Source organism: Anomaloglossus baeobatrachus, chromosome 3, assembly GCF_048569485.1.
Source record: "Anomaloglossus baeobatrachus isolate aAnoBae1 chromosome 3, aAnoBae1.hap1, whole genome shotgun sequence".
NCBI lineage: Eukaryota > Metazoa > Chordata > Amphibia > Anura > Aromobatidae > Anomaloglossus > Anomaloglossus baeobatrachus.
In genome coordinates this window covers 10,933,751-10,946,027 of record NC_134355.1, presented here as the reverse complement: position 1 = coordinate 10,946,027, position 12,277 = coordinate 10,933,751, and the positions used below count along the sequence as shown (strand labels likewise).

General features: G+C 46.1%; 1 protein-coding gene across 1 annotated transcript in view; it reads right to left on the bottom strand.

Annotated features, from left to right (window-relative positions):
* Positions 1-12,277, bottom strand: part of DNAH8 (dynein axonemal heavy chain 8) — a 593,387-nt gene that overhangs the window by 310,295 nt on the left and 270,815 nt on the right. The window contains exons 36-39 of the mRNA XM_075338922.1: positions 12,088-12,251; positions 9,403-9,505; positions 8,965-9,069; positions 926-1,087 (exon numbers count right to left, since the gene is read on the bottom strand). Of these exons, the coding sequence (XP_075195037.1) occupies positions 926-1,087; positions 8,965-9,069; positions 9,403-9,505; positions 12,088-12,251 (534 nt within the window). The remainder of the gene's footprint in view (positions 1-925; positions 1,088-8,964; positions 9,070-9,402; positions 9,506-12,087; positions 12,252-12,277) is intronic.

Sequence of the window (12,277 nt, the reverse complement as noted above, 5' to 3'; positions counted from 1 at the left end):
GGCTGCCTCCTTAAGAGAAACCGGTGTACGGTCCAGAGGTTCCACCACCCGGACGTTACAATATGTTGGAACCAAAACGTTGCCATTCCCACTATGGGATAATAAACCACCGTGGTTTGTTATTTTTTGCCATATTGCTTGGTGTGCTGCCTCCATTCGTTACTTATGTGTGTGTGAGATAAGTAATGAGCACTCCACGTACAGTCTGCACCCCATGAGCCATCACACATCGCCCCTCCAAAGCAAGCCTACAGCTCTACAGAGGGGCTGGCCACCATCTCTATTGTATTGGTGCCCCCTAACTCTTTCCTTATGGCATTTATTGGGGTACATCAGGGTTGGGCAGCTAGATGTTAATGTCCGATCCTTCTGGTTTTGTGGAAATAGTTGGTTTCCTGAGACAAGTGTGTATAATGGGGTATTAAGAGATAAAACAGATGATAAGCCCATAACGTGTCTGTTCGGCTGTTGTCAACTGCGCACATTATTTAAAGAGACCATCAGCCTAGAATCATCATTTCCCTATGTGTTACTAATGTATAAACACCACAGCTGTGCTGCTGATTTTGACACTCGCTCATGTTGCCCTCGAGTGCTGACGTCGCTTACTTTTTTAAGGAATCAACCATCCTGCATTGTGATCTACAGCAGTGATGACACTACCGGTGCGGGCTTATTCTGTGTGGACAGGGGAGTTCTGCAGACGTCCACAGAGCTCGCGATATCAGTGGCCCCAGCACTTGGGAACAGGAGGAGCAAGGATCAATTACACTGCACCAGGTACGACGCTTCTGTGTCACTAATGCATAGGGAAACTTTGTATTTGGCCTAAAGGGTCACAAGGAGCCAAGCCTGGGGAACAGGATGGACACAGCATACGGGATTCAGTTCACAATTTTGTCAGATATAGGATGAAGTCATTTACCTGGGCTGGAAGGTTTTTTAGAAAGCTGAGAAGTTGAAATTGGTCATCATTCATCTGCTGGCATACTGATCGGATGACTCCATTCAACGAATTCTGCTGCACGAGAAGAAGATCTCCCAACCAATACTCCACCGGACCCTGAGCCCGGACCGGAGAGTCCAGCTGAAAAATACCCGCTCAGTCATCTCCTGCTACTAAACTACAAGATACATCTATACAATGTATAATATTACAGAAAATATATATATAATGCAGGCCAAAAGTATGGGCACCCCTGCAATTCTGTCAGAATACTCAGTTTCTTCTTGAAAATGATTGCAATCACATATTCTTTGGTATTAACTTCATTTTATTTGTCTTCAATGAAAAAAAAGTAAAAAAAATTGTCATAAAGCCAAATTGGATATAATTCTACACCAAACAAAAAAAAGGGGGTGGACAAAAGTATTGGCACTGTTTCAATTATCATGTGACGCTTCTCTAATTTGTGTAATAACAGCGCCTGTAACTTACCTGTGGCACCTAACAGGTGCTGGCAATAATAAATCACACTTGCAGCAGGTGACATGGAGTAAAGTTGACGCAACCTCTGTCCTGTGTCCTTGTGTGCACCACATTGAGCATGAAGAAAAGAAAGAAGACCAAAGAACTGTCTGAGGACTTGAGAATCCAGATTGTGAGGAAGCATGAGCAATCTCAAGGCTACAAGTCCATCTCCAAACACCTGAAAGTTCCAATGTCTACGGTGCGCAGTGTCATCAAGAAGTGTAAAGCCCATGGCACTGTGGCTAACCTCCCTAGATGTGGAAGGAAAAGAAAAATGGACGAGAGATTTCAACGCAAGATTGTGCGGATGGTGGATAAAGAACCTCGACTAACATCCAAACAAGTTCAAGCTGCCCTGCAGTCCGAGGGTACAACAGTGTCACCCGTACTATCCGTCGGCGTCTGAATGAAAAGGGACTGTATGGTAGGATTCCCAGGAAGACCCCACTTCTTACCCCGAGACATAAAAAAGCCAGGCTGGAGTTTGCCAAAACTTACCTGAGAAAGCCTAAAACGTTGTGGAAGAATGTTCTCTGGTCAGATGAGACAAAAGTAGAACAAAAAGAGGCATTCAAAGAAAAGAACACGGTCCCTACAGTCAAACATGGCGGAGGTTCCCTGATGTTTTGGGGTTGCTTTGCTGCCTCTGGCACTGGACTGCTTAACCGTGTGCATGGCATTATGAAGTCTGAAGACTACCAACAAATTTTGCAGCATAATGTAGGGCCCAGTGTGAGAAAGCTGGGTCTCCCTCAGAGGTCATGGGTCTTCCAGCAGGACAATGACCCAAAACACACTTCAAAAAGCACTAGAAAATGGTTTGATAGAAAGCACTGGAGACTACTAAAGTGGCCAGCAATGAGTCCAGACCTGAACCCCATAGAACACCTGTGGAGAGATCTCACAATGGCAGTTTGGAGAAGGCGCCCTTCAAATCTCAGGGACCTGGATCAGTTTGCCAAAGAAGAATGGTCTAAAATTCCAGCAGAGCATTGCAAGAAACTCATTGATGGTTACCGGAAGCGGTTGTTCGCAGTTATTTTGGCTAAAGGTTGTGCAACCAAGTATTAGGCTAAAGGGGGCTTTACACGGTAGCGATATCGCTAGAAATTTCTAGCGATATCGAGGGTGTAAGTACCCGCCCCCGTCGCGCATGCGATTGTTTGTGATCGCTGCCGTAGCGAACATTATCGCTACGCAGCGTCACACATACTTACCTGGTCGGCGTCAGCGCTGTGACTGCCGAACAATCCCTCCTTCAAGGGGGAGGCACGTTCAGCATCACAGCGACGTCACCGCAACGTCACTAAGTGGCCGGCCAATCAAAGCGGAGGGGCAGAGATGAGCGTGATGTAAACATCCCGCCCACCTCTTCCTTCCGCATTGTGGCCGGCGGCAGGTAAGGAGACGTTCCTCGCTCCTGCGGTGTCACACATAGCGATGTGTGCTGCCGCAGGAGCGATGAAATACAACGCTAAACAACCCTTACCGATTTTTGAGTTTGGGACGACCTCTCCATGGTGAACGATTTTCACTATTTTTGAGGTCGCCTAAGGTCGCTGGTAAGTATCACACGCTGCGATATTGTTAATGACGCCGGATGTGCGTTACTAACAATGTGACCCCGACGATAAAACATTAACGATATCATAGCGTGTAAATCCCCCTTAAGGGTGCCAATACTTTTGTCTGGCCCATTTTTGGAGTTTTGTGTGAAATGATCAATAATTTGATTTTTGTTTCATTCTCTTTTGTGTTTTCATTGCAAGCAAATTAAATGAAGATAATACCAAAGAATTTGTGATTGCAATCATTTTCAGGAAGAAACTGAGTATTATCTGACAGAATTGCAGGGGTGCCAATACTTTTGGCCAGCACTGTAGGTTATGTGCGGGAATTACAGCGGCCTCGCCATTAAACTCCTAGTTAGAGAACAGAAAGTTGTGCAAAGCCTTGAACAGTTGGACATGAGCAACCAAAAGTTTAGAGAAAGTCACAATTAAGGTCACCTGAAAAGGTTAGAGCACACTGAGAATAAATATAGACAATAAGGTTACATATTTAATATCAAAATCATTTTATTACAATAAATGCCAACCACAACAATGATAGAAACATTTAAAATAGCAAACAACCCCCACACCCCAAGTGGTTCAAGTCCACAAAAGAGTAACTGCCCCAATAGGCAATGCAATTGTACAAAGGGGAACCTGTAGTAATCAAGAGTAAAGGCTACTTTACACGCTGCGATATCGGTCCCGATATCGCTAGTGTGGGTACCTGCCCCCATCTGTTGTGCGACACGAGCAAATCGCTGCCCGTGCCGCACAACATCGCGCAGACCCGTCACACATACTTACCTGCCCGGCGACGTCGCTGTGACCGGCGAACCGCCTCCTTTCTAAGGGGGCGGTCCGTGCGGCATCACAGCGACGTCACTGAGCGGCCGCCCAATAGAAGCGGAGGGGCGGAGATGAGCAGGACGAACATCCCGCCCACCTCCTTCCTTCCTCATAGCGGCCGGGAGGCAGGTAAGGAGAGGGTCCTCGTTCCTGCGGCGTCACACATAGCGATGTGTGCTGCCGCAGGAGCGACGAACTACATCGTTACTGCTGCAGTAACGATAATCGAGAATGGACCCCCATGTCACCGATGAGCGATTTTGCACGTTTTTGCAACGATGCAAAATCGCTCATCGGTGTCACACACAGCAACATCGCTAATGCGGCCGGATGTGCGTCACAAATTCCGTGACCCCAACGACTCCGCATTAGCGATGTCGCAGCGTGTAAAGCGCCCTTAACAAACCACAACAACCTGAACACAAAACCAGGAGGAGCAGAGTAACATAGATGGCCAGGATATAAAAGCCACCTTCAATAAATGATGGACATAATAGTAAGCACAATTATAAAGAGCTCCTGTGCATGATAGGTGCACTAACCAAGAGCAGAAATCCACCGAGTCCTCTTGGTGGATGTGCAATATGGTGTGGTAGAGAGCAACAATAAAATAGTAGCTGATAAGCCCAGAGCCAGATAATGCTGAGCCCGAGGCAGCACATATATGGGCGGCACGGTGGCTCAGTGGTTAGCACTGCAGTCTTGTGGTGGCTCAGTGGTTAGCACTGCAGTCTTGCAGCGCTGGGGTCCTGGGTTCTAATCCCACCAAGGACACCATCTGCAAGGAGTTTGTATGTTCTCCCCGTGTTTGCGTGGGTTTCCTCCCACACTCCAAAGACATACAGATAGGGACTATAGATTGTGAGCCCCAATGGGGACAGTGTTACTGATGTATGTAAAGCGCTGTGGAATTAATAGCGCTATATAAATGAATACAATTATTATTATTATATAGGCCAAGTACTAAGAACCTGCGAGCTCCAGGAAGGAAATGTGTTTACAATTGTTGTGGTTGGCATTTAATGTAATAAAATGGTTTTGATATTAAGTATGTAAACTTATTGTCTATATTTATTCTCGCTGTGCACATGTTCATGCAGAGCTCTTTTTCTTGTGTCATTGCCTTATTTCTGCATGCTGTAGCACCCGTGATTATTGTTATATAGTAACGTTGGTCCACCCCACACTATATATATTTTTTACTGCTGAAAAGGTTGGAGGGCATTTTAGAATTATCCTATAATTTCTCTGAAAGACAAATATGCCTAACTTTTGTAATAATGAGAAATGTAACAGAAAAAGTATTGAACTCATGAAGAAAGAGCGGTGCGAAGAGCATGCACACCAGTAAAAATCATGACACCAGCTGAAATCTATCCGTAATCGGAAAGCAATCCTGCCACTTAGTGAGAAATAATATACACCGTGTGCAGAATTATTAGGTAAGGTGTATTTTAGAGGATTCTTTTTTATTATTGATCAATAACTATGTTCTCAATCAGCCTAAAAGACTCGAATATCAACGCTTAATATTTTTGGCAGTTGGAGGGGTTTTTAGATTTGGCTTCTTAGGAGGATCTGTTTGTGCAGGTGACTATTACTGTGCAGAATTATTAGGCAACTTAATAAAAACCAAATCTATTCCCATCTCACTTGTTTATTGTCACCAGGTAAACCAATATAACTGCACAAAATATAGAAATAAACATTTCTGACATGCAAAAACAAAACCCCAAAAAATGAGTGCCCAATATCGCCCCCTTTCTTTCTGATGACGCTCAGCAGCCACCATCCATAGATTCTGTCATTGCTTTATCTGTTTACGATCCACATTGCGTGCAGCAGCCACCACAGCCTCCAGACACCACAGCCTCCAGCCACCACAGCCTCCAGCCACCACAGCCTCCAGCCACCACAGCCTCCAGCCACCACAGCCTCCAGACTCCACAGCCTCCAGCCACCCCAGCCTCCAGACACCCCAGCCTCCAGACACACCAGCCTCCAGACACCCCAGCCTCCAGACACCACAGCCTCCAGACACCACAGCCTCCAGACACCACAGCCTCCAGACTCCACAGCCTCCAGCCACCACAGCCTCCAGCCACCACAGCCTCCAGACACCACAGCCTCCAGACACCACAGCCTCCAGCCACCACAGCCTCCAGCCACCACAGCCTCCAGACACCACAGCCTCCAGACACTGCTCCCAGAGGTGCACCCTGTTGGCTATTTGCCATGAAACGCTTGATTGGCAATTTCAAGACGCTGCATCCCTCTGCAAGACATCTCACAATATGGACTTTTCAGAGCCAGTCACATCTCTCTTCTGACCCATTTTGCCAAAGGAAAGGAAGTTGCCTAATAATTAAGCACCCCTTATATAGGGTGTTGATGTCATTACACCGCACCCCTCCTCATTACAGAGATGCACATCATCTGATTTACTTAATTGGTAGTTGGCTCTCAGCCTATACAGCTTGGAGTAGGACAACATGTATAAAAAGTATCATGTGATCAAAATACTCATTTGCCTAATAATTCTGCACACAGCGTAAGTTGGTTCAACTGATGGCCGATAAAAAGGTGCCACACAAGAAACATCTCATCATGGGTGAAACCAGTGAGCTATCTCAAGACATTCACAACCTTATTTTTGTAAAATATACAGATGGCATTAGTTACAGAAGAATTTCTAAACTACTGAAAGTTCAAATGAGCACTGTAGGGGCCATAATCCAGAAGTGGAACAAACATAATTTCCCCATACGCCGGCCATGACCAGGTGCTCCCCACAAGATTTCAGACAGAGAAATGAAAATTATCAGAAGAGTTGTCCATGAGCCAAGGACATATCTCACAATAAACTTCTATTACTGAAAATAAATATCTACCAGTTAGGTCAGATTTATATAGCAAGGGTGTAATAAAGTTAAAACATAACCTTTAATTAATTATAGTTACAAGTTAAACATATATTTACACATAAACACAATACCTGCAGGACTGTGCACAGACCAATACTGCACATGCCAGCTGGTAGGTAGATGCTATCCATGACTTCATTGGGACGTATACAAAAGGACATGAAGAAATATGGTGAGATCACTCCACTTATTATGTTCCGTTATATGATGGCGTCTCCAGTAGTTTTAGTATTTTTCTATATACTGGTCCATTAATTACGCACTTGCACTTTTATCTTTATAGTGCAATATAACTGTGTACAGCAAGAGTTATGAAGGTTCACTGCACACAGTAGGGCACTTTTTAGTTTCTATCACATGTGCACTTTGTTCTAGTTTGTCTTGCTCCTGAGATTTAGTACAATATTGCCATTTCTTTGCACAATCTTACAGGTTTACTACTAGCAGGCATATGCAATATTGGTCTGTGCAGAGTCCTGCAGATATAGGTGTTTATGTATCTATGCATGTTTAACGTTTACTTATAATTGCTTAACGGTTATGTTTTAACTTTATTCTACCCTTGTTATATAAATCTAAACAAAACGTCAAGGACACCTGTGGAGGCCACAGAGAGACCATACAGGAGGCGTCTTCAAGCTTCATCACCAAAGTTAATTTTACAAATTATTAAATAAAATTACAGTAACGTGTTAAATACTTTTTCCTTTTTCTCCTTATTACATAGCTTAAAGGGAACCTGTCACCAGTTTTTTTGCCCTATAAGCTGCAGCCAGCACCAGTGGGCTGTTAACACGCAGCTATATCGCTAGTGAGCGTACCCGCCCCCGTCGGTTGTGCGTCATGGGAAAATCGCTGCCCGTGGCGCAAAACATCGCTTACACCCGTCACACGTACTTACCTGCTTAGCGACGTCAATGTTGCCGGCGAACAGCCTCCTTTCTAAGGGGGCGGTTTGTTCGGCATTACAGCGGCGTCACTAAGCGGCCGCCCAATAGAAGCGGAGGGGCGGAGATGAGCAGGGCCAAACAACGCGCCGACCTTCTTCCTTCCTCATTGCTGGCGGACGCAGGGACGGTGATGTCCTGGTTCCTGCGGTGTCACATATCGATGTGTGCTGCGACGAACAATCTGCGTCCTGCAACAGCAACAATAATCGGGAATAGAGCGACCGGACAACGATGAACGATGTGGTATTTTTGATAGTTAGCGGTCCTTCATGCGTTTCACACGCAACGTCGCTAACGAGGCCGGATGTGTGTCACAAATTCCGTGACCCCAACGTCATCTCGTTAGCGATGTTGTTGTGTGTAAAGCGACCTTTAAATACAACATTCTAACATGCTGTATATAAGAGCCCAGACTGCTATGTAGAACATAAAAACACTTTATAATACTCACTTAAACCGGTTGCTGCGGTGGATGTGGGTCAAATGGGTGTTCTTGTCCTCCGGTGCCATCTTTTGGCCATCTTTGTCACCGCCTCTGTCGTCCTTCTCAAGCCGTGGTGCATGACGCGTCCGACGTCATACGCACATGCCGGCATTCAGGTCATGAGCAGGGCAGATCAAAGTATTGTAGTGCGCATGCGCAGGACCGGCGAGTGTGTATGATGTAGACACGTCATGCACACAGGCTTCAGAAGGGGGGCGAAGATGGCTGAAAGAGGAGGCGCCGGCATCGGAGGACGAAGACGGCCATCTGAGCCACATCCACCGCAGCGACCGGTTTAGGTGAGTATTATGAAGTGTTTTTTATGTTCTACACAGCGGCCTGGGCGCTTATATACAGGATGTTAGAATGCTGTATATAAGAGCCCGGTGGTGGTGGCCTCAGCTTATAGTGCAAAAAACTGATGACAGGTTCCCTTTAATTTATTGAGATCTATAGTTTGATTTCTTTGCCTGTGTGGATTGGATGGGTTGTTACTGACATCTGGTGTGAAATTCATGTGCATAGCACCTTCAGAAATATATTTACTTAGAAAATCGGTGCATGGTGACATGGTAGCTCAGGGTGTAACTCACAATCAGTACAGTAATGTAAATTGACATTTCTATATGTAAACTGTAACAATGTGTAGACATGGATAGATATTTTATTAGCTTTTCTGCATAATATAACGTTACAGTAAGACAGTGTACACATGAGTGCAGTAAATTGCTACCTTGATGACTTCTCCTTCTCTTGACACTACAGATACGATCTGGTCGTAGTGAGCAGCAGAGAACTGAACCTCATTAATATTAGCAGAAATTGCAGCTAGATGAGGCTGAAATAAATGCAGATGATTAATACCATCAAGATGCAAACACCCTGCAATAACACACAGATCCCAGTTACTTCTTGGCGATTGTCAGGAGTCACATTTGGCGGAGATGAGCCACTTTTCCTGCATTTACTGTTGAGATCCAACAGGGAAAAGAGATCATTTATCTCCCTGTGGAGTCAGATCATCGACTTTCCACTTTCTGTAATAGATCCTCATTATTGTAACTTCATGACTTTCTAATTATTCTATTTACTTGTTTCCTCTCTGTTAATGTCTGAAGCTGTAACTCCACATTGCAGGTTCCAGGTGAACCCAGCCTTATAGGACATATACCTGGATGGCATGCGAATCACTTGCTTGCCCAAGAATCTCCAAAAGTGCAGGGTCAGACACGAAAAAAAATCTTGGAAAAATTAGTCTTTTTCCGTCCAAATACCTGAAAGGGAAAAAAAAAAAGAAAACATTCACCCGCCTTCTGTCAGTGCTGATGCTCATTGTAATAAATGAATGTGCCGAGTATACAGGACGCCTCTGCTGTAAATCTCCCCGGAGCCAGGAGCCTTGGTACACTTGTCTCAAGCATTTCTATTAGCCACATGCAACGCTCAGATAAATGGGACAGGACAGAAATGATGCAGCAATCTTCTATACCGAAGAATTACTTTGTCACGTCAAATTTTGCATCCGTATTTATAAATATACACACGACATGTTTTGTGTTTCCCTTGTCTTAAAAATTCTGATACAAAGTTCTGAGGTTTTCAATGGGGTTCAGGTCTGGAGATTGGGCTAGCCATGGGTTTTGATGTGGTGGTCCTTCATCCACACATTGACTGACCTAGCTGTGTGGCATTTCGCATTGTCCTGCAGGAAAAAACAGTCCTCAGAGTTGGGGAACATTGCCTGAGCAGAAGGAATCACCTGTTTTTCCAGGATAACCGTTTATGCGGCTTGATTCATAAGTCCTTCGCAAAGTTCAATCTGCCCAATTCCAGCCTTGCTGAAGCATCCCCAGATCATCATCGATCCTCCACCAAATTTCACAGTGTGTGCAAGACTTGGCTTGTATGCCTTTCCAGGTCTCAGTCTAACCATTAGACGACTAGGTGCAAAGATGAAAAGGACAATGCACCATGACACACAGCTAGGTTAATCAATGAGTGGATGAAGGACCACCACATCAAAACCCTGTCATGGCCAATGATTTCATAGATCAGGCATTTCCAAAAACGGAGAAATCAAATGTGGGTATATTTTAATTTTTTTTTAACCCTTTAATATTCAATAGGGTGAAAGGGAAGTGATTTGAACTTTTAGGGTTTTTTTATTTATTTTTTTTAATCTTTTAAAACTGTTTTTTATTTTACTAGTCCCCCTAGGGGACTATAAGAAACAGCAGTCTGATCACTCATTCATTTCTGGCCCAACAAAGGGCCAACTCAGGCTTCCTGTCTTAATTGAAATGGAATATCTTGATTGCACAGGCCAAGACCCGAACCAGGTCCTAGGCTAAAGCAGCCATAACAAGTACAAGGCAAGGAGCCCAGCAGGGCGGCATTTTTTCCCTAAAACTATTAGTCTTTTATTCCATTTGTATAGAAAAGCAAAAACGACTCGGTTGACACAATCGTGTTTCTGTTACGTTCACCGCCAGGGAATGAGGCGCGTGCGTGGGGGATGGAGCATCCCAAGGGTAAGGTGGACCCACTTGACCTAATGGGGAACCCGGACCCACCCAGGCAAGGGAAGGGCGGCGTCCAGGGATGATGGTAGTTGAGCCAGTGCTAGGTGACCACAGGACAGGGGGACAGGCAGGGTCAGACAGGACTGGCACAGGAACACATTACAGTTCAGGAACAGATGAGGATCAGGAAGGTCCCAGGACACAGGAACACAGAGGGGAGAGCAGGGATACTGGCTGGTCCTGGCCACAGAAACAGACAAGACAGGACAGAAGACACTGGAGGTCATCAGGCAAGGCTCCAGACATCGGGCAGAGGTAGTCTGACACTGGACATTGAGCAAGGTTCCAGACATCGGGCAGAGGTAGTCTGACACTGGACATCAGGCACAGCAGGTGTAAACCGCAGCAGGGTGGTACAGACACATCAGGCATGGACTGCAGCAGGATGGTACAGACACATCAGGCATGGACCGCAGCAGGGTGGTACAGGCACATCAAGCGGAGCCACAGCAGGGTGGTGCAGAGACAATGGGCTTGGACCACAATAGGGTGGTGCAGGCACAGCGGGCTTGGACCGCAGCAGGGAAGTGCAAGCACAGCGGGCTTAGACCGCAACTGGATAGTACAGGCACTCCAAACTTCAGGTTTAAAACACAAACAGGACTTTATTCACAGAAACAGGACACAGCGAGGTCAGGTACAGAAAACAGCAGGAATTCAGGAACAGGACAAAAACTGGCACCAGGGGAACACATGGATAAGACAGGTCCAGGGCAGAAACCCAAACTATAGCAGTCAGGACTGGAGCTGGGTATAAGCAGACCAGAGCAACAAGGCAGGACCAACACAGGACTAGGTTAGATAACCTAACGCGGCTGCTCGGCCCCACCCATCAGGGAAGAAGAACTTTTATACCAGATGTCTCCCAGCCATAGGCCGGGGACACCAATTCAAGATGCGCACACAGCCCCAATATAAGCGGGGAAGGTGAGTGCGAGTGCACCCTAGGCTTTAACCAGGAACCCAGCAGGACAAGCTTAGAGCCTGGGACCCAGGGACCGAACACACGTGGATGGCCGTACGGGACAGCAGAGGACCAAACAACACGTGAGTGGGAGTGCAGCAGATCAGGGAACCGCACAAGCAACCAAAAAGAAACGGCAACGGTATCCCAGATGTGTAGGGGGGAGGAGAGTGCAGGGACGTCGGCGCAAGGACGCACCAGGGCACTGGCCAGCGTAAGTATTCAACCAAAACACCGACGTAACAGTTTCACGCCAACAGCTCTTCGTGAAAGCAGCCGTCAGAGAAGCTGTTAGGCCGACGTCACCTACCCAGTGAGCGACTTCCGGCACGTTTCCAGCTGTTCGTGTAGATGGGGCAGCAGGTTGGCCATGGTCTCATCCCCGACACAGCACTGAATGACATTGGCATTGTCATGAGCTCTCTGCATTACCTTCACCCAGGTCTTGTCTATGTTCTGGAACCGCTTCACCTCCTACATATCAGGAAAAGATGACTCTG